The sequence below is a fragment of the Vigna angularis genome, chromosome 9 (assembly GCF_016808095.1).
Source record: "Vigna angularis cultivar LongXiaoDou No.4 chromosome 9, ASM1680809v1, whole genome shotgun sequence".
NCBI classification, from domain to species: Eukaryota; Viridiplantae; Streptophyta; class Magnoliopsida; order Fabales; family Fabaceae; genus Vigna; species Vigna angularis.
This window is the reverse complement of record NC_068978.1, coordinates 2,507,165-2,528,247: the sequence shown is the minus strand read 5'-3', so window position 1 is coordinate 2,528,247 and position 21,083 is coordinate 2,507,165. Positions and strand designations below refer to the sequence as shown.

The window sequence follows — 21,083 nt, the reverse complement described above, 5'->3', positions numbered from 1 at the left end:
ATTTAAAAAAACTGAAAAAGTCCATTAAAAAAATTGACAAACGAAAATAAATTCCGGAAGTTTAGCTGGTTCAGGAATATTCAATTCAACAAGTTCGTCATGTACTAAAGTAAGACTAACACATCCTGGTATACGTGTGTGCATATATATATATATATATATATATATATATATATATATATATTTCCAAGAAGTGTTTTTAGATTATTATCCATAAGTATTGCTTCTATTAATTTAGTTCTTTTCTGTGTAGAAATTTTAGCTAAATATGCAATTGGTTAAGCTTCTTGTCTTGTCAGGGGACTGACTGTTGCAGCTGAAGGAATAACATTACATTTGTCTCACAGACTAGACATGCAATTGAGTGCTCATACATTTAATATAATGTCTAAAAGTTTCATAGATTATATTATTTCCCATTGGATTTGTAAGAGGATCCAGACACATCTAATATTGAATAATCATTCAGTTTATTTGCACTCCATTTTCATAATTGATATAGGCGATGAGTTCTTCCTGCAGCTCGACCAATATTCAGCAACCAAATTAGAGAACCAAGAGTTGGTGCCCATAAGTTTTGAAGGCTCGTCATATTCCACTAGTTTCCCTACAGTAACCAGCAAACTAAAATGAGAGAGCAGAAAGGACTAGATAAAATTGTGATATATCTGAAAATTTGAAAAGGAAAAGTAATTAACTTGTATACCATAAGACAGGACCATGACCATGTCACTATCTATTACAGTTGGAACTCTGTGAGCCACAGTTATGACTGTGCATTCTGCAAATTCTTGTTTTATCACTTGTTGTAGAATGACATCTGTTGCAGAGTCAATAGACGCAGTAGCTTCATCTAGGACAAGTATTCTGTTCCTCTTAAGTAGTACTCTACCAAGGCAAAACAGTTGGCGCTGTCCCAAGCTCCAATTTCCACCTTCGTCACTCACTGCAAAACTTGTCAAAATTAAACTTCTATGGTTTATTTGTTTGAAAATGTTATTGTTATAAGCATACTGCCTAGTTTCAGTCACTTTGTACTTTACTCAATGTAGAAAGAGCAGAATAGTTGCATGCGTAAGGCTATATCAGATTGTAGGCTGCAAGTCTGTTAACTCACCAGAAGAGTCCAAGAGACCTGGTAGCTTGCCGACTGTGTCCTTTAGCTGACATTTATCTAAAGCCTAAATAGTAATATACAAATCAAATCTTATCAAACCTGCTCTAATGAAATTGCTCATGAAAGAGGTCGCAGATTTATTAGTTACAGAAGTTTCAGCTGTGAAGCTAGTCCATTCACCTTCCATATTTCATCATCTTCATAGAAGCCTAGAGGGTCCAAGTTGGTCCTAATGCTGCCCTTGAAAAGAGTTGGTTCTTGAGGGATGATGCTTAGTTTTGTTCTCAAATCCTTTAACCCCATCAAGCATATGTTGATCCCATCTATTAGAATATCACCTCTTGAAGGTTCAACTAAGCGAAACAAAGCACTGATAAGTGTACTTTTGCCACTTCCAGTCCTCCCAACAACTCCCACTCTACTCCCTTCTACAAACGTACAATTTATACCCTTGAGAACTAATTGAGAATTTGGACGATATCTAATCTGAAATCAACGTAGGAAAAACAACAATAAGATTTGAAGTTATCTGTCCAAATGTCAGAAATGAAAGGAAGAAAAAACTGCAAGCATAGGTTCAAAAGAAAAAGGACAACAATACAACTTTATCGAAATAAAATCCATTAAAATGTATTTATTTCTAGATTCCATTTCAGTACCAATTGATATTAAGTGAAGTTGTCCAATAAATATATAAGTAACACTCCAAAAATTGAGGCAGGTGATGTCAAGTTTCCCAACTTCCCCCTCCACATATGTCTGTGAGAACATCCGAGCCTACCACAACACATAATTTACCAAGATGTGCTATTAGTTATGATTCCTTGTCAGAACTTATGGCTGCTATCCTTCTTTCGTTGTATTCTCTGATAAAAATAATACATCCTCAATTACAGCCTTAAGTGACAATTTAACATTGATTACTACAGTTACCTCTAGGGCTCGAAGATCGATCCTACCCTTGGAAGGCCATGAAGATGAAGGTCTGTTATCCTCCACAATGGCAGGAGGCTCTGATGGAATGTGAATGAATTGCTTGATTCTTTCAGCAGAGATGATATGGTCAGACAACATGCTATACATCCTACTCCAAAATACTTGGGATTCTTTCAATGTCAACGCATAAGAAAGAGACAATCCCACAAGACCTGACACAACAGGAGAATTGTCAAGAATTAATGATTTGTTAACGACCTAAAGAAACCTTATCATGGTAAATGATATTAGTACTATGTATCATTACCCGATGATACAGATCCCCTGGGAAGTAGAATAAGTAATGCAGCTGCTGTGAATACTGTCAAGTTTTGAAGTATTTCAATCCTTAGAATTGACCATTCCGTGGCCACATTGATGTGAAAGAACACTGCTGCATCACTGTCCACAAGCTTTAGGTAGTTGTTGAAAAATCTGTTCACCATGTTCAATGCTCTTATAGTAACCACCCCAAGTGATGTCTCGGCAGCAAAATTCATGACAGGAGCTTTTGTGGTTCCATTAATCCTCATCAATTCCCTTGAAGAGGCTTGATAATATCCCTTTCAAAGTTAAATAAAACAAATACATACATATATCAGGGCAAGGAAGTTGCTAGATCCATGACCTAATTAGGAATCGAGAATGGGAAGTTAATAATGTTAGTACACTTCTTACATCTATTGTGAGCATCATATTTAATATTAATTCAAGATTGATAAGGGGTTCAATTGGGGATTATGAGAACCCTAATAGATTAATATATAAAGAGTTCATTGAGTTCATTGATTATGGTCTCCAATATATATAGTTCTACACAGTTTTCCTTCTCCCTGTGAAGAAGTGAAACAAGAATCCAACTGAGAAAGACCATAAAACGATAGGTCAAGATATTTTTAAATCCTTGATAATCTAGCATGATCTAGATCCTTTTCTTGTGCGTTGTTCTAGGCTGTATTTATCTAGAACTATGGTTTTCTATATAAAGATTTTAATAAGGCAATAAAATTCTACCAAATAAAAATTAGGAAGTGAAGAAACCTGAATGTATATTGATGCCACTGTAGCCGGAACAGCAACGATAAGAACTTGCCATGTGATTGATACTATTACACATATTATTACTAGAATTTCAGCTGCTATAAATGCTACCATAGTGAGAGAATAAGGAATATCAATGTCCAAAATACTTAAATCAGATGAAGCCTGATAGAGAAAAGATGACAGGGAGTTACTTATACTTGTAATGAACAGATTGAAATATATATGTTAATACAATTTAGAAGGAAGAAGCCTTACTCGGGTTAAAATCCTTCCTACAGGCGTTGAGTCAAAGAACAACATTGGAGCATTGAAGATAGCTGATGTGAAACTTGAGAAGAAGGCTTCAGAAGCTTTTAATCCAAGATGAGCAGCTAGGAAAGACCGTATATATATAAATATAGCACTGAGAAATGAAAATGATGCATAAACTCCTATCAAAATGCCACTGGTTACTTTTGGAATTTCAAAAGCTAGAGCAAGCCAATAGGATGAGGCAGTCTGCAAAGCCATAAAAGCAAATTCTGCTAACATGGTTAAGCAAAACACGAATGAGCTCCTTGAAAATGAAATATATTCCCAGAATTGTTTCCACCCAACATCACCAGTCCCTTTTTCTTCTTCTTGTGTAAGTTGTGCCCGAAGTTGTCCCTTGGTAGAAATCACTTGCTCACTTTGATTTTGAGTGAGATTAAAACTTTGAGATTCTTCTGGATGTACCAGAAGTTCAATACCAGAATCACTACTATTTTCATATTTTTTATCCAATCCTGTTAATGCAGCTTTATGGGCACTCACAAGCTGTTCAAAGGCAGTGCCAGCTGACTGGAGATCTTCATAACTACCTGATTGAGTAACTTTTCCATCCTCCATTACCTAGAATTTTCATTATAATATTGTTATTTACTAATGTAATATAAGGAAAAAAAAAGAAAAGGAACCCAAAGGAGATGCTTTTACCAGGATCGTATCAACTGCTGTGAGAAACTCCACTTGATGAGTAACTAGAATGACAGTTTTCTCTCTTAAAGCAGTCATGACACAGTCCTGTAATTTTGTAGATGCAGCAGTTAGTTTGATTCACCAAAATCATGAGTAAGACAATAGTTTTACTATAATTAACAATATATAAGTGTTATTTTCATACATGGAACAAAATTGCGGCTGTTTGTGCATCAACTGCACTGAATGGGTCATCAAGGAGATAGATGTCAGCATCATTATAAACTGCTCGAGCTAGTTGAATCCTTTGCCTTTGTCCTCCACTCATGTTAATGCCTCGCTGGCCTATTTCGGTAAGATCACCATGGCTAAAATCATTAATATCCATGTCTAAGGCGCAAACTTTAGTGGCATTTTCATATCTGGTTTTGTTCATTGGCTTTCCGAAGAGTATGTTATCTCGAACGGTCCCACTTTGTATCCAAGAAGTTTGAGAAACATAGGCTATGGTTCCACCAACATTAACCTGTTTGCCATTATTGTGAAATTTTAGAGAGAAAAAAGTGTTATATACAAAGGTTATTAATGAATTTGGCTTGACAAAAAACCGTATTTGTTTGATTAATAACTCACAGTTCCTGAGATCTTGGGAATCTCTCCAAGTACTGCATACAGAAGAGATGATTTTCCAGCACCAACTGGGCCACAAACTGCAATTTTCTGTCCCCATTTGATTTCTAGCTTCACCTCTCTTAAAGTTGGGGACACTGATTCATGATCCCAAATGAAGTTGCCTTCCTGGATTTCCACTGCGTTAACTGAACTTTGCTTTATATTTCTTCCATAACCGTTAACACTGGTTAGCTCTTCATCAAGTAAAAAGGTGTTGAGACGATCAAAGGAGACCTTAACTTGGATCATAATAGATAGAGCCTCTGGGATCATTCGAACAGGTTCTGCCATCATCCTCAATGTCGTAATAACTGTGAAAATGGTCCCAGCATTCAGTGGGGCACTTTTGAAAAGAGCACACCCGAGGAAAACAACAGTAGAAACAACGATGGGATTCATCCAATATAGAAATGACCCACTAGCTTTGATGATCTGTATCTTAGTCAACCATTTGAATTCTTTAGCACGTAGGGACAAAACTAAGTTCTTGAATTTATCTTCCCAGGATTGTAACTTGATGATTTTCATACTATTTAGAATTTCTGAAGTTGATCTGAGACGCTCATCTTGTGCCATCATGAATTGTGACTGACAACTGTGTATGATCTTTGCAAATGGTACGTTGAGAAGTCCACAGATGAGAAGAGGGACTAAACCTGGAAGAGCACCAGCACCCACAACACTAAAAAGGATAATGATGGACAAAACAAGTTGAACTGCAGAAGTCCATGCTATATGAAACCACCATGGAAATTCTCCCAATCGATATGCGTCAACTGCAATGTAATTCACAACTTCTCCAGTTGAGTGCCTTGTCCTTGCTGAGCTGGAAAGATTTAGCAGTTTCTGGTACACTGCCACCATCAGAGCTGATCTAATTTTCATTCCTGATCTCCTTGAGCCAAAACCGCAATGTCTTTGACACAGAGACTCAACCACTTTGCTGAGAACCATAAAACCCAGTATGGAAAAACCTTGTTTGAGATCTCCCTCAGTGGTATTTGTGTAGTTTACAAAAGCATAGAGTATTAGAGGAGAAATTATCAAGCAAATACTTCTGAGTAATGCATAAAATGCTATTAATATGTTCTCCTTGGAGAAGGTTCTAGCTACAGACCAAAGAACCAAGTTTTTGTTGTTGTTATTGCTGGTCTCCCTTACAAGGGATTCCCATGCATGCATAAAAGCTTGATAGGCCAAGTTGGCTTCATCTTCAGGAAGAAGAAATGGGATATCTAGAAGAGCTAGTGGCTTTGAGTAACCCAGTCTGAGTAAAGAATTAACCCAAGAGAAAGTTAACTTACTGAGAAGGGTAGCACGCCCTAGTTGTATTTGTGTAGTTTCAACTTTCTGAGCAATCAGAGGCTCAGATAAACTTGCAGTGTCTTCTGGCTTAGTTTGGGATGCGACAAAGTAACCGAGATTTTGGAAGGAGCAAAAGAGAAGTAAGAAATGTACAAGCCATTGTAGTATTTCAAACAGTTCAATTGTGTAGTCTTTCAACATGATTTCAATGTTGAGAGCTGAAGCAAGTACACAGGATGTTGTCCACCAGATAGAGTTTAGAATTTTGATCCATTTGTTTCTCTGAACATGCAATGAAACTGTAAAAGAAAGCCACACAAATGCTCTGAAAATGCAACCCAACCAGCTCTGCTGATTCCGCAACCTCAAGCCTTTGCTAAAATGTGCAACGCTAATGAGAGCACAACAGATGGAGACAACAAGGACAACCCAGTTTTTTCTGTTGCTACCACATGCAGAACTTCCTCTGATTAATGAAATAAGCAAAGACGTGTAGAAGACACCGATGAAAAGTAATTTTAAAATGTCTATTATGCTGGTTTGGGAGCACAAAGAAGTGAAATCAAAATCTCTCAGACAAGTCCATGAGAAATCCGCTGCATATCCATTAACAAAGAAATACTCATAAGTTCATCACTTCTACACGTAACATTTCAAATCATTGCTGGGCTAATGAGAAAGTACACCATACTCAAAATCAAAAAGCCAACTGCGTTGGACAAGGTGTGTTGGAGATCTCTTTATTGCACAATGAAATTGAGAACACATGACTCCAAATAAATTAAAGATCTTCAACTCAATACAAAGATTTACATATAAAATTATGGTAATTAATTTGCATGATCTGGATTGTAACATTAGTATATTATTTTAAAATATTGACAAGTCATTTTATTTTATTATTAACTAAAATTTTATCTTTACAAGTCTTAACATTGTGCTGCGCTTGACTAGAACGAGATGCAATTAATTTTAACAATATAGAGTGCAAAAGATGAATACACGGTTTGTTGAAGTCCTCCATTTGATCTTTTAGACTCACCTAATTATATATATATATATATATATATATATATATATATATATATATATATATATATATATACACTGTAACAATGTGTCATCTCTAGTTTCCAGTAAAATCTTTAAAGAAAACATAGTTAAATGAATGTTTATCATTTGATGACTAGCAAGACTACAATGCAAGAACCTATAATGTAATATGATATAACTCACAACAGAAAAAAGAACTATAGTGTAGTATATACCTATGTTGATACCAAAGTAAGTCATCTTTTGAGCTTGAATGGCTTGCTCCTTTTGCAGCAGTGCAGTCTCTCTGTATGTGTAGGGAGGCTAAGTTTATAAAGAAAAACTCACTGCAAAGTTTACTCCTTGCAGAGAAGCCTCGTGTTTTCAAATATATCAATAAGTAGCTTATTCTTGTGGTAAACTTTAATGGGTCCCACACGGGTTTAAACATTTCAAAAAGGAAGAAAAAAAGTCTTTGTATGTGTAAGGTTTTTCCACAGGCACCAGCTTTTTGCTTCTCCCAAAAACTCCGATTGCCACATGTGGTGGCCCATGTAGTTGCTGAGTACAAAGTTCCACAGATAAAATAAGAAAGTTTACAACATTTTATACTCTACTCAATCAACCGAGCAAAGCTCCTGACTGTTTTTCTTAGTTTTGAATATTCTTACTGATATTTTTGGGAGTTTAAAACAAGATGAAAATTGAGTAAAATTTCAATGTCAATAGTAAAGGTTTTCCAATTTTCTATTTACTGTAGTTTTATTCAGAACTTTGAATATTTCTTGTAACTAATTTTGAACACTTGTATAATTGATTCTTGAAAGTCTGTTGTTGGGAATCTAAGTGAGTCCAAGTCTCACATTGGATATAAATAAGAAATTAGAGCATTATATAAAAAGAAAAGACCTATTAACCCATTATTTTAAAGTTTTGGATAAAAAGTGGTATCAATATTTATACAGTGAGATCGAGTTTGTATGCTATGCACAATAAGCTTCCTTATTCTTTCAGAACATGTAGAACTTTTGTTGGTTATAGTACAAGTTATGCCTATAATCTGTAGACACTGTAAAGAAAACCTTTGTATGAAACTGTCATAATGTGTTCGCATCATATGAAAGAATCCAAGAAAAATATTCGCCAGTGAAAAGAGCACTTTTAAGGCCATCAAGCTGGCTCAGATAAATATTAGCCATCAGACAAATAATCTGATGAGGCCAATACTAGGACAGACATAATAGTTGGTTACTGTTGTTGGCTGTGAACAAATTCCTAAATATCTTTATAAAGTTTCTACTGCAGCTGGAGCAGTATTCAGCTACAAACTTAGAAAACGTGAAGATTTTGCCCCCCATAAGTTTTGAAGGTTCATCAATCATCACACCCACAAGTTTATCTGCAAATTACAATCACAATATAAAATACAATCTCTATGGAATGAATCAAACAATTTTTACTGTCACCAAATTCAAGAAGAAAAAGAATGATTTTGAATTTTCCATAAATTTTGTTACAACATTACCATAACTATTGTAGGGGTAAAAGAGTTCAGTGTGATTTTGTTTACGTTGCATGTGAAATTGTCAATCGTTAAAATGATTCCATCCACAGGACAAAATCCAAGTCACATTCCTACTATATATGTATATAAGAAAAATAAGTTTAGCATAGGAGAAAACCAGAACCATGTCACTGTTTATTATTACAGTGGGAACTCTTGGGAACAACATTGATAACAGTTTATTCAGGGAATTTCTGCCTCATGACTCTTTGAAAAGCCAACGGATAGGAATGTTGTGGTGAATTTCTGACGTTTACACGTGACTTTAAGGTTATATTCCAGTGAAATAGTTGAGTGCTAAATGGTAGCTTTTGCATGTAAACCCAATGGATTGAAGTTTTTATCTCACTAATATTTTAAGCCTTGGTTATATAACTGAAATTTATAATAAATAAATCTTTCTAGAGGTATAAGTTACATTTTGAATGTATAATTTATAGTTTAAAATTGTAGTATAATGTTATACTAAATTGAAATTGATACACTACCAAACAATAGAATGTAAGAAATATCAAGATAGTTTTTTTAAAATCGAAATGGTTAGAGAATGAGGAAATTTTTTTGGCTTCTTGACACAAAAAGTTGTGAAATACAAGAGAAAAAGTAAAGAATATCTAAGAGGGTAAAAAAAAACTTGATATTTTCCCTTTCCATATTGTAGATTCTTAGTGTAGAAATTAGATTAACAGACTAAAAGGAGAGTAAGAATTGACATATATAAACTCTTCTGAAATAATTGGATACAAAACATAAATCTCCAAAATACCCAATCTTAATGTGGAAATTTAGGGAGTTTACCAAAAAGACAAATAACAGTTTAAGTCTAATTTATATATAAAAATTAACGTTATTTTTAATTAAAAATTTCAAGATAATAAATTTATAGATTTCGATATTTATATATGATGTTTAACTTCTTAATTTTTATCCAAATATAAAACTTAGATTCACTTTAAATTTCCAACTTTCAATCTTGATTAAGTATTTAGGTTTTGATCTTTAAGTAGTTTTGGCGTTACAAGGATCTTGCGGTGTTTCTTACACAAATGAATTACAGTTGTTCCTTTGTTAATTTATATTAGAAAAATCTATATTTTGGATATTGCTTGTCTAAAGATTTTTTTTTCTTTTGAAAAGTCGCGTAATCGTGAAACATATTGCAGTAATTTAGACAGGAAATCAAAGACAGACAGTTTTCAAGTGATTAAAGAGAAATGAGAATAAATGATAAACTAATTAACATAAAATTCACCTTTTAATAGTTTTAACCAACGAAATGTTAAAAAAACGTCATAAGATTATTCCAAAATGTTGATGTGACTATTGTATGTGGATTGTGGACAGGTGATAGAACAGGTATATCATGTCTGCTTAATGAATGAGCATGGAATAGGTTTTATAGGATTAAAGTTCATTTAACCTTTGGAATTATATATAACCACTGAAAACTAAGCGGATGATGAATTGTAGTCTTGAATTTGGCAAATAATGACTAAAATGCAGGAGGTACACACTTTTCAGGACAATGGTATGGTGCCCGGAACAATAATCCACAAATAAGGGGATAGAACAACTCTCATTAACAGACAAAAAATTGGCCATTCAATAATAAGCATTTTTGGTGTGTGCAAGCATCATTTTAAAAGGGTTCTTGTCAAATGTTCTCTGGCTGTAGCCCAAGCTTGAGTCAGTGTCTGCAATATTCAGAAAATTACTGTTAGATTGATGATGAAGTACATGCCATTGTTATTCTAAAAGTTGGCTTGCAAAAATGTGGTATAGAAAAATTGCTATCAAAGGTAATATTACTTCGGGGAATAACCTAACCATCATCGATCTATATGGCAGATTTTGTGCAATTGTGTTTTACAGCCCAACAGAAAACGCACGTTAATAACAGAAACCAAGCCAAAACAGAGTTGCATTACCTGCTCAGACAAGGGGGCATCAGCATCCAAGCTATGAGAGGTCACTTTTTCAGCAATAAGAGTTCCATTTGTTTCAAGTATCATCCTTCAAGGAAAAACAATACTATTAAAAAATTAAACTACTTTTTGAGGAAATAAAAGTTGTGTAAGAAATATATACCCTCCATCAACAATCTCATCAAGACACAGCAGAATGAGATCCAAGTTCTCAAGTGCCTCTCTTTTGTCAACATTGCTCCTGTATAAAGGCACACACAACATGATCACTAAAGGTTCATCAAATTTTAGATCCAGATAATAAAATACAACCAAAAATACCTCAATAGAAGGGTGACTGCATCAAAGAAACCTTGAAGTACTGATGCTAAAATGAGTTCATTTTCATCATCACCACCAGTAACAAAGAAATGCAAGTCTTGTACAAATTTGTAAATGATGATATTGTTCTCAAGTAGTGTTACCTCAGCTGCAGATAATTGTAAACGACAAATCAGTTTCAATAGAAACATGAATAATACATGCGGAAGTGTGTCCCTTTCTTGAACAATAACATATAAATATCATTAGTATGTTATGCTGATAGCTGCTTTCGTTGAACTATTGATTTCATGTTGATTCCTGGGAAGGGAAATAAAGGAAAGATTAATCCTGCCTAGAGTTGTCAGGGATGTTCCCATCATATGTTTGAGATCAATACAGTAGACTATCTTTGTATATCACTTATCCCCACTAATGACAAGTTAATAAACTTTTCAATCTTATTGCTCATCAATTAACATGAATCATAAGGACAAACCAAAATACTATATATAATAGCAGTACGGTTGACCATGGCAAAACTTTTAATACATATAAAGCACAAAGGATTTTCTTAAAAGAAAAATGATAAACATCAAGGCACTTTGAGATCCCTCCCTTAACAGTTAGTCATTAAGAGGGTTAAACCAAAACATTAAGTACTCCACTAAGCATCTTGTACCACTCGATGTGATACTTAAACATCCCTTAATACCCCATGTCTGTACCATAGCACTGCTATTGAGAGCCAGTGTCCAAGGAGCTGACACTCTACAATGCTTAACTTGGCCTTTCTGGTAAGTCCTTCCATATCCTTTTGGAGACACCAGCAACTAACTCTAATACAAGTTGTTATAAGGACACAAATGCTTGGGGAATCCTCCCTTCATTGCGAGGGGAGAACCAAGTCACTTAAGTATTCCACTGAACATTCTACACTTAGGCATTATCAAAGGTTTAACATGAAAATACTTCACTTTATTATTTAGTCCAAGGTTTAACATTGTGAATCATATTTTAATGTCGGGATATAAGCTATGTACGGAAGTTAATAGAATTCTTGAAAGAAATGCTCAGACAGAAGAAGTATTTAAAGATCAAACCAAAGTGCAAAATAGATTAATCAATAACCAAAATTTTATAACACAAAAAACCATAATCAGATTGATAAGGCCACCTCTAGAACCAAATACAAAACAAAATGACTTCATGGATATGGTTGTTAAACTGTAATGTTTACCTTCAGTACGAGCATTTGTCTTAACAGTCTTACTAAATACAAACTTCTCAAAAGCTAACTTTGAATTGTTTGTCGGCCAGTCATCTGAGTAATACTTGACTGCCACACGCTTCCCTTCAGAGTCCAAAAGAAGAATATTCTTTATCAAAGGACACAAACCCTACAAATGTAACAATACAGCAGCCAGTCATTAAAAGAGCCCTTTGCTTATCACAAATATCAGAAGCTTCTCCCCAATGAAAGCAAATGCAAGCAGAGTGAGTGCAACAGCTTCCTTTTGACATCATCGTTTATGGGAAAATAAAAATCGGTAATCAATAATTTTTTTTCACTAGCTGGCATTACCTAGTAATTCTCTATTCACACTAACTTCTCAACATGTACTAATATGAGGAGAAAATAAAAAGGTGAAATGAATTAAGCTTTTCAGTTAGTTAAAACTAGCTTATGTATATGTAAAAATCAGCTTCTAAAGACTTTAACGAGAACATCTATGAATTAATTTATGCATAAACTAATTTTAACTTCTAGAAGAAACCGAAATTGTCTTACTATTTTCTTTTCAAGTACTTATTGAGAAGTTTATCCAAAAAGTGCATAAATTGCAATGTTAGCAAAACTGCTGCTTACCACATTTAACATTGGAAAATATGTGAAAAATCTCGTAAGTTGAATAACAGAGTATCATTCATAGTGTTCACTTCATACAGTAATGTACAAATATGCTTTCCAGCACATTCACTAATCATCAGACGTTAGAGTACATGAAAACAATAATTAATCTTTGAATTCCTTTCTCTTAATTATCATCAATTATACCGAGCAAGTACCATGTTTTCAAAAGCTGATGCAAACCCAGAAACAAATCAACACATTTATGCCAGAAAGTTAAAAAATTAAACACTCAGAAGAAAAATGTTACAAACAGATCTGAAACGAGAGTGAACCTACATCTCAAATTAAAACACCCACTCACACGTATATCATTATTCATACTCCACATCACTTGACGATCCAATAAACAGTAGCTAAATAAGAACTTTTTGGAAACCCAATCCCTAGATTTACGGGAATAAGTTCGTGCTCCAACGGATCCATTACGAGGGGAAAGAAAATCAAAATTCAACCCATTTCATAGTTTTTCGCGAACCTATCATATTTAGCTAAATATGCATACAAAATTGTGATTTGTGTGCACAAGATATGAGATTTCTGAGATGAAGATTTTGCAGAGAGAAAAAGAGGCTTACTTGAGATGCCATGTCAGAGAGAAGACAGTTTTGCACTGCGCTACAAATATTGGAATGGAAGATCTGTGAGCAGAGAGGGAGCAAATAAGAAATTGAAATTAATCTTATTAAGAGAGAAGGGCAATATGGTAAATAAAAATACGCCTGTTTGTTTTTGTTGAAAAATATTTCTGTTTAGTATACTATTACTCCAATTTCTGCTAAGGACAGAAGCAATTGTCACAAAAATTACACACAGGTTCACAAACCCCAAACAAAACCTGAAATATAAATTCTTGAATATTCCACACTATCTCTGTCACTACTTGTAAGAAATTACACAGAAAAATATCTATTTTAAAATTATTTAATCTTATTATTATACAATTCTCATATACTTATGTGTCCAAAATTTTCAATTTCCTATTTTTCTGAAAAAAAAAATTATTTGATAAATATGGTCATAAAATTTAGAGTATTTAACTGTCATTAATACTGTAACCATAGAATCTTAAAGTTAATTATATTTAACTACCTGAAATTCAAAACAGTTTAGAGAAAGAAAAAAAAAACAAATTCAGCTGTGACAGCAATAAACTATTAGAAAATAAAATGAAATTCATCTAAAGTAGAACCAATCATCTAAAGTAGATTTTCAAAGTTAAGATATGTTGATACTGGCACTATATATGGACCATGGTTTACTGATTCTTAATTTATAACATAAATGAAGGAATGAACAACAAATACAGTATAATGATGCCCTTATGAGACCGGATTTTGAAGTGTGTTTCACGCGAATCGTGGCAGCAGATGAATCGTAAAAAGTGCAGCTTTTAGTTATGTATTGCACTGGAACTGTAAGGCTCTTTACATTTTGCCTTTGATTGTTTGGATTTGGAACATGTTTAAGGAACTACCTCAGACAGTTAACCATATATAGATGTAACATTTAGCATCACTCTCCGCAGGTATCACAATTTATTACTCACTTAATAATTCATGTGCAGCTTTTGGTTATCACGCCTTCTGGTGCATATGTTTAGTTGGCAATGTTATTGAATTCTTGGCTATATAATACTGGAGACTGTTGCATTCTAATATTTTTATTCAGAGCAGAATGGAATCAAAGTGCTACTAAGCTTCCATAGAGTTCGTCTGATATACCAAAAATAGTCTGTGTTATAGAACAAACCAGAATAATTCTTATCGAATGGTAGAATGAATATAAATATATCTTAGTGTTTGCATTTACAAAATTGATTTCGAATGATATGAAGGAGCACAACCAAATCTTTCCTCATTTTCATCTGTAATTAATTTTCATTGTGTTGCAGAACTCGTTAGATCTGTAAGTATGACAAGAAGAAATCATCATTGACCAAGTAGACTTGGAAAAACCCTGATAAGAAAATTCAAAAATCAAATTTAAGTTCATTAATACATGTGATCAAATATGTGAATATTTATCTAAAATATATTAACTAAAATTTCAATGTGATTTTGTACAACATAAATTCCAGTGCAGTCAAAAAATGTGAAATGGGTGCTCAGAAAAACGGAGTATGGATGTGACATCAAGCCTAATCTGAATCACATTATCTCTTTCAATCTCCATTTATGTTTGGTCCACTTATTTTGTTTAAGCTTGCACCTACGCTGGTAAGTCAGTGATATGAGATAGCTGATTGCCAGGGAGAGGACTGAAGAGTGCAAAGATTGGGACTGCAAACCTATAACCCCTATAAACATTTCCTAAAATGAAGATAAATCGGTTGAGGCCATGAAAATGTATGGGTCAGACCTTGCAACTATGCTTTTGGATGGAATCTGTTTGCTTCTTTTTTTCTTTTTGTTTCTGTTTTTGTCTTGTTGAGTTTTCAAAAGGTTCTGATGTCAAAATCCAGCTAACCTTATCAAATGCATCTATTCATATAGAGCGTTTGCGTTTTAATATTTCAAGATTAGCCTGAGATTTATCTGCTTGACAGTGGTTGTAAAGATAGTGTTGATTTGACAAACTATGTTAATAAGAGGGCACGTTTCCACAAACTACAATGGGATATTATGTATGAACTTGAGAGGTGATATCATGTCATTACATTATATCAACAATATTTAGCAGATATGAACAGTGTTCACGGGCTATAGAAGGAGGGACCACACTTGCACTTCCAGCTCTCAGGCTCATAATTTGCATACTGGATACCCAAATGGCTGCGCCTGGTGCTGGTGCTGGGAACTTGAATGGCTTCACATGGAACACAACCATAGCACTTGTGCTCACAGCTTGGTGGACTTGACCCTATTTTGCTCACTCCTCTATCATATGCTTCCTGCATTGTCTCTGAGGTGTCTATGTCCATGAAACCCTTTAACATAGATAGAAAACACAATGCAATAACGCATTGGTTCATCAGTACACCAAGTATACCACCCAGTTCCAAACAAAAGAGAGATAAACGCACCTTTTTTGATTCTGTAGTATATGGTGGTGGAGATTGTAGAACCTCTTCTTGGGCTGAAAAGGAAGGGACAACAGTTAACATAGGAGAGAAAGAGAGAAGCATACCAACTACAGTTTAACGAGATGATCAAGAGTCTAAAAATGTACACTGAGCTGAAAGTTCTGAGGGCAAGCCATTTAAATGCCATTTTCTTACTACAAGTATGTTTGAAAAGTTTTGGAGAAATATCACAGCTAATTTATAAGTTACAGTTGAGGTATGATAAACCTACAATTGCAACTAATAGAAGGAAGTCAATCTTCAGAACGGTGTGTGTAAGTGTAACTAACCTGGAAGAAATGGCTTCCTTACTGCAGAAACCAAACTCACTATTTGCAGTGCTAGCAGAAAACAGAATAATCTTCCTATCATTTTTCTTTCTTCAAAAGTGCAAATGATGGATGTAATCAGATGATGTTTGTTGTTGATGGTAATGTTTGGGGTGATGTTTGTGTTGATGATAATGTTGTGAGAGACGTGCAGGGTTCAAATCATTCATAACAAGTGGCTAGGGATGATTGCTGGAATATATGAAGGATACCAAAGGAGCTTGCAAGCTTCAAATCCCAAAAAGCAGGCCGGGACCCCCAAACATTCTAAGGCTACACTTTAAAACCTACGCATTGGCCAAGAGATTTTGCTTCACAAGCAAGAGATTCAGTTTTCTTGTCACATAGTTAAAATCCACAGCAATTTTCACCTTCATTTGACAACTCAGTAGGAAGTCCAAAGACTAGTCTTTTTTCCACTGTCTTTCTGCATATAACCTTGGATAACTTACCTTTCAAAACAAGCCAACAAACCTTTCTCTCTCAAATCAATCTAAATTAGTAGTGCTATTTATGGTGGTCCACTAATTCAGAATAACAGCACCCTTTTAGGGCCTGGTTGTCTGAAACACCTGCAAGGCCCCTATAAAGTTTTTATAATTCAGATTAAAAATAAAAAAATAAAAACTTTGACGTGTAGACCACACACTACTTACAAAGCCTTTCCCATTTTCTGATGCTTTCATTGCCATATGTGGAAGAAAGAAATCAACAACAGAAACCCAGTCATTTAAAGTGGTAAAAAGCACCAGTCTCTAAGCATTCAGTTCTGCGGGAAAAGAAATTTAATGAGTTAGTTAACGAATTAAATACGGTAACATTCTCAACTTTCCAAGGGTTGGTTGTTGGAGAACCTACACAAGTCTCCTTATTAACATCCAATCTGGGCTATTACTTTACTACTTGGCATTGAATTTGGGTGTCCCACTCACCTGCTGGATATTTTCCCGCATTAAATGAAGAGCATATTCCAGTTATATCATTTATTGTGGTACAAAAAGCAACATGGAAGAAAGAGAACAAACAAGGCATGCACAAGTAAACAGAGAGGGTTCAGTGAGTTATAGGTGAAGTAGCCATTAAGTTTTACTGATATATTATGTCATTTTTTCTGTTAAGCTTATTAGGCACTGTAAAGTAGACATTATAGTGTTGTAATTGACTGCAGACAGTTACATGATTTATTATGGTACAAAAGCACCATGGAAGAAAGAGAACAAACAAGGCATGCATAATTAAGCAAAGAGAGTTCGGTGAGTTATAGGTTAAGTAGCCATTAAGTATTAGTGTTATATTATGTCATTTTTCTTTGTTAAGCTTATTAGGAAATGTAATGTAGACATTATTGTGTTGTAATTGACTGCAGCCAGTGCAGTTTGTGTGATAACAAGTGTTTCAGATATATGCAATAAATAAGCTCGGTGATGCTATAAAAAAGGTTAGTAAAAATGACCTGAATAGTTCATCCATCAATCATGTTAAAGGACAATCAAGGGAAGGCATGACTCAATAAAAAATGCACCCATAAATTCATTTTTGTGCAATGTGGGTGAACCCTATTGTCTGGGAATTATTACTTATGGTTATGGGGCAGGTGAGAGTGATTTGAGTAAAAGGATATTTCAATGTTGATGTGCTATATAGACAAGGAAGCTGATGCTATCTACCTACATACCTGCAGACAGTTGCTAAGAAAGTGACAGAAAAGACCCCCTAGTAAAAATAATATAGAGTTTAGGGCTGCTGAAAAGGAGTTAAGGAAAAACATGAGGGAGAAAAATATAGCTTTACGAGTTAGATAGTTTGCATGAATGTTTGGCTGTTCAAGTAACGTTAATTGGGAAATGAAAGAGTAACGGTATATTCTTCTGTTGTAACTTTTCTATTAATCTTCTTAGTACTTTAAAATAAGTTTCAAATATATAACGGTATATTAGCTTTTATTATATAACGTGGAATCTAGTTCATGCAAGGATTGCTTTGATTTTTCATGAAATAAATCAGTATTACTTACATACTTTGTGCTGCTTATAGGATGTACAAAATTTTCTCAGATAATGGAGGATTTACAATTTCTGCTAAGTGTCTGAATTCGCATCTGATGCCATTTTCCGCGTTCCTCATATACTACTAATAGAAGCTTCTGCTTTCATATACTACTAATAGAAGCTTCTGCTTTATTGCTTAACATGAATATATGCGTTGGAGTCATAGTTCCAAACACTCTTTTAACAGGAGGTGGAGAGGCCATCATCATATATATTCTTAAATGCATACATGTCAAACCAAATCAAACTTCCCTGCACCAACCAATAACTTATCCCTAACTCAGAGCATCATATGCTATTGCTCCAATATTGATACTCTAATGGAATTCAATGCCATATATGTAATGTTAGTTAACTTACCAGTAAGACCAGTTTTATCATTTTTGGTAAGATTTAAATCTGGATCGGCAAATATATAGATTGGCAAGAGGAAAAGACAACACGAGATAGAATTGCTAAAGCGGATTAAAATATAATTAGACACCAATATTATTGTAACTGAATCCCAAATTTTATTATATGCAGATGATATGTGCAACTAAATGTTTTGATAGTACAAAGTTAAATGCCTAATAAAAGAGTGGAATACTTTGTGAATCATAAATCCTTCCGCTGTACTAGATGATGTTACAGATCAGAGTTTACAACTAAACTTTCACATCGATAATCTACCACCAAACCAGGGACAATTTCTTTCCTTTTTTTCTGAAAAGAATAGAAGAGGACTATGCGTTCATATAATCAATTGAAAACACAAATCAATTACTATTTATACATCATAATTGAGACAACAAGAAAAGAAAGATAAACCGAGAAGCCAAACATGGTAGTTTAGATGGTTAACAACACCAAGACAAGTCTTCAAACTCCTTGGTTATAAAAAAATAAGGGTACACCCTAGCCATCCCTTTTTGGTGTGCTAGATTCAGATTCTTTCTTGGGGTGAATGGCCTCAACAACAGCTTCAAACTCCTCCTTCACCCGTTCAAACACATTTGGCCCTTTGACTTCATCAGATGGAGTTTTCTCATCAATGTCGTCACTTCTCCCATGAGTTTCTCTGTGATGGTGAGGCGATTTGTCATGATGAAATGCTGCCTCAAACTCCTCCTTAGCTCTCTCAAAAAAGTTTGGAGATTTTACCTCTTTTTCTTCCGAGAAACAAAATACAAACAATTTAAGTCTTTAATGTTTTTTGGAAGAAAAAAAAAGTGTCATATCATGAATTAGTCCATGCATACACCAAAAACATTTAACCAACAATTCCAACTTAAGAAATCAAATAATCTCCCAATCTTCCCCACAAGTCCACAACCAGAAAGAAAGGAAATTTCAGCAATGGGCAAGCAGCAGTAACCATATTATGAATTAGGGCTGAGAAAATTTCTCTTTTGTCAATTTTCTACTTTCACTTCTCGTTAAACAAATCCTTAAAAAGGAGAAAAAGAATGTGAATGTTTGTAATTATAGGTAAAAACAAAAATGAAAATTGAAAACCATTTTCTCACATCCTCCTCTTCCCTTCTAGATTCAATACAGACCACAACAGATAGTAACTTGAGAATTCCAAGGCTATTACCATATCGTAACCAATTTCAACAAGATCAGGTAAAAGGCAATCTCTTGAAAATAAGGTCACAAGATCAGAAACTGCAATAGGTGAAAGATGAAAGCCCACGATACCCAGAGTGAATCCTAAGAATTTTCAAACCATAATTAAGAAAAGATGAAAACTTTGAATGATGATAACCTGAAATCGAGTCATTGGGCTTGCGATCCCTTTCCGCCATTGAAATTTACGCTTGTGTTCAGTTGAGTTGAGGCTGTTTCTTTTTTCTTCTCTTCAACTTCTTTTATTTTATTCTTTTCCAGCTTTGTTCTCTAATGAAATTTTATGTAATAGAAAAAACATGTAAACTTTTTACAGCATGAAACTATTAAAAACTAGTTAAACACTATTCTATGTGCCATTGAATTTATAATACTATTGTAACTCACTTAGTTATTATATTTCAATTTTAAAATAATATAAATTTTAATGTATTTAGTAATTAAAATTTTACATGTACGAAATATGTGTTAATATTATATATATATATATATATATATATATATATATATATATATAACTTTATTTACGGACTTAACCTCATATAAAATGAATAAAGTTTTGTATTTTAAAATGTTTTGCAGATAAAGTGAGAAAACTAATAACACTTTGCGGGGTGTCAATAGCAATTTGATAGGTAAAAGCCTATAAACCCAAAAAAAAAATACCAATGCCAAGTTTTGCTTCCAGCAGTCCCATGATTACCAGTTGCATCTTCAAAAACTAATATATTCTTTCTCCCTGCACCACGCTTTGGTTGCCGTTACAATCATTGTCGTTGAGGTGTCTTTTTCAAATTCTTGCCATTGAGTCTCGTCGTGATAACAACATTGTTTCGGTTGTCATTGGAGCCTTAGGAAGCTTGGAGCTTACATTAGAGATACACCACAACAAATATACGAAGATATGTTATTTGTAATCATTTTAAATAATATAAAATTTGTATAATTAACAAGAATTAGTGTAAACAAATTTGTGTATAATTTTATGTTTGTAATCGATTCCATGAGCTTCAAATGCGTGAACTGGGAAGATATTAATGCTCTAACCAATTTTTTCTGTTGCATGTGTTGTTGTGATGGTGGATATGTGGCTACTCATTCCTTTAAGTGATAAAAATTTCCAAATATGGTATTTTGATAAGGAGCTATTTTTTCTTTAATTTTTGTTTTCTATTTTGGGTTAAATTATTATTTTTACCAAAAAATATATTTTATATTACTTTTACCATGACAATTTGATAATATT

At 34.0% G+C, this 21,083-nt stretch overlaps 3 protein-coding genes across 6 annotated transcripts; all 3 read right to left on the bottom strand.

The window, feature by feature from the left end:
- Positions 1–317: 317 nt before the first annotated feature.
- LOC108323335 (ABC transporter C family member 8) lies at positions 318–7,620 on the bottom strand. 2 transcript variants are annotated; one of them, XM_017555759.2, is made up of 12 exons: positions 7,321–7,615; positions 4,709–6,648; positions 4,281–4,601; positions 4,094–4,180; positions 3,392–4,009; positions 3,134–3,298; positions 2,361–2,655; positions 2,051–2,265; positions 1,298–1,603; positions 1,118–1,181; positions 707–946; positions 318–607 (listed from the first exon to the last, which is right to left on the bottom strand). In XM_017555759.2, exons 1-12 carry the CDS (start codon positions 7,343–7,345, stop codon positions 471–473), a joined length of 4,413 nt encoding a protein of 1,470 aa, XP_017411248.1. In that variant the 5' UTR covers positions 7,346–7,615; the 3' UTR covers positions 318–470. The 2 variants fall into 2 exon arrangements, with proteins under 2 accessions (XP_017411248.1, XP_052724307.1); XM_052868347.1 differs by lacking the exons at positions 318–607; positions 707–946; positions 1,118–1,181; positions 1,298–1,603 and adding an exon at positions 1,631–1,983 and having other exon boundaries at positions 7,321–7,620.
- Positions 7,621–10,105: 2,485 nt separating this feature from the next.
- On the bottom strand, positions 10,106–13,519 carry LOC108323328 (coatomer subunit zeta-2). The gene is made up of 6 exons (XM_017555749.2): positions 13,364–13,519; positions 12,114–12,273; positions 10,895–11,042; positions 10,737–10,814; positions 10,577–10,661; positions 10,106–10,342 (listed from the first exon to the last, which is right to left on the bottom strand). Exons 1-6 carry the CDS (start codon positions 13,373–13,375, stop codon positions 10,283–10,285), a joined length of 543 nt encoding a protein of 180 aa, XP_017411238.1. The 5' UTR covers positions 13,376–13,519; the 3' UTR covers positions 10,106–10,282.
- Positions 13,520–14,845: 1,326 nt separating this feature from the next.
- Positions 14,846–20,148, bottom strand: LOC108323341 (EPIDERMAL PATTERNING FACTOR-like protein 3). 3 transcript variants are annotated; one of them, XM_052868346.1, is made up of 3 exons: positions 19,977–20,148; positions 15,811–15,863; positions 14,846–15,714 (listed from the first exon to the last, which is right to left on the bottom strand). In XM_052868346.1, the coding sequence occupies exons 1-3, from the start codon at positions 20,014–20,016 to the stop codon at positions 15,481–15,483; spliced, it is 327 nt and encodes a 108-aa protein (XP_052724306.1). In that variant the 5' UTR covers positions 20,017–20,148; the 3' UTR covers positions 14,846–15,480. The 3 variants fall into 3 exon arrangements, with proteins under 3 accessions (XP_052724306.1, XP_017411246.1, XP_017411247.1); XM_017555757.2 differs by lacking the exons at positions 14,846–15,714; positions 15,811–15,863 and adding an exon at positions 18,802–19,377 and having other exon boundaries at positions 19,977–20,135; XM_017555758.2 differs by lacking the exons at positions 14,846–15,714; positions 15,811–15,863 and adding an exon at positions 18,802–19,371 and having other exon boundaries at positions 19,977–20,123.
- Between the last annotated feature and the right edge of the window lie 935 nt (positions 20,149–21,083).

Coding starts and splice junctions, on each gene's coding strand:
- LOC108323328 (XM_017555749.2), bottom strand. Junction 10,662..10,736: donor GATGAGATTGTTGATGGAGG/GTATATATTTCT, acceptor TTTTCCTTGAAG/GATGATACTTGAAACAAATG. Junction 10,343..10,576: donor ATGCCCCCTTGTCTGAGCAG/GTAATGCAACTC, acceptor TGAATATTGCAG/ACACTGACTCAAGCTTGGGC.
- LOC108323341 (XM_052868346.1), bottom strand. CDS start 20,016: ATGGCGGAAAGGGATCGCAAGCCCAATGACTCGATTTCAG. Junction 15,864..19,976: donor GCCCAATGACTCGATTTCAG/GTTATCATCATT, acceptor CTTCCTTTTCAG/CCCAAGAAGAGGTTCTACAA. Junction 15,715..15,810: donor ATACTACAGAATCAAAAAAG/GTGCGTTTATCT, acceptor TCTATGTTAAAG/GGTTTCATGGACATAGACAC.
- LOC108323335 (XM_017555759.2), bottom strand. CDS start 7,345: ATGACTTACTTTGGTATCAACATAG. Junction 2,656..3,133: donor TGGCATCAATATACATTCAG/GTTTCTTCACTT, acceptor TAACTTTGAAAG/GGATATTATCAAGCCTCTTC. Junction 1,182..1,297: donor AAGATGATGAAATATGGAAG/GTGAATGGACTA, acceptor ATTACTATTTAG/GCTTTAGATAAATGTCAGCT.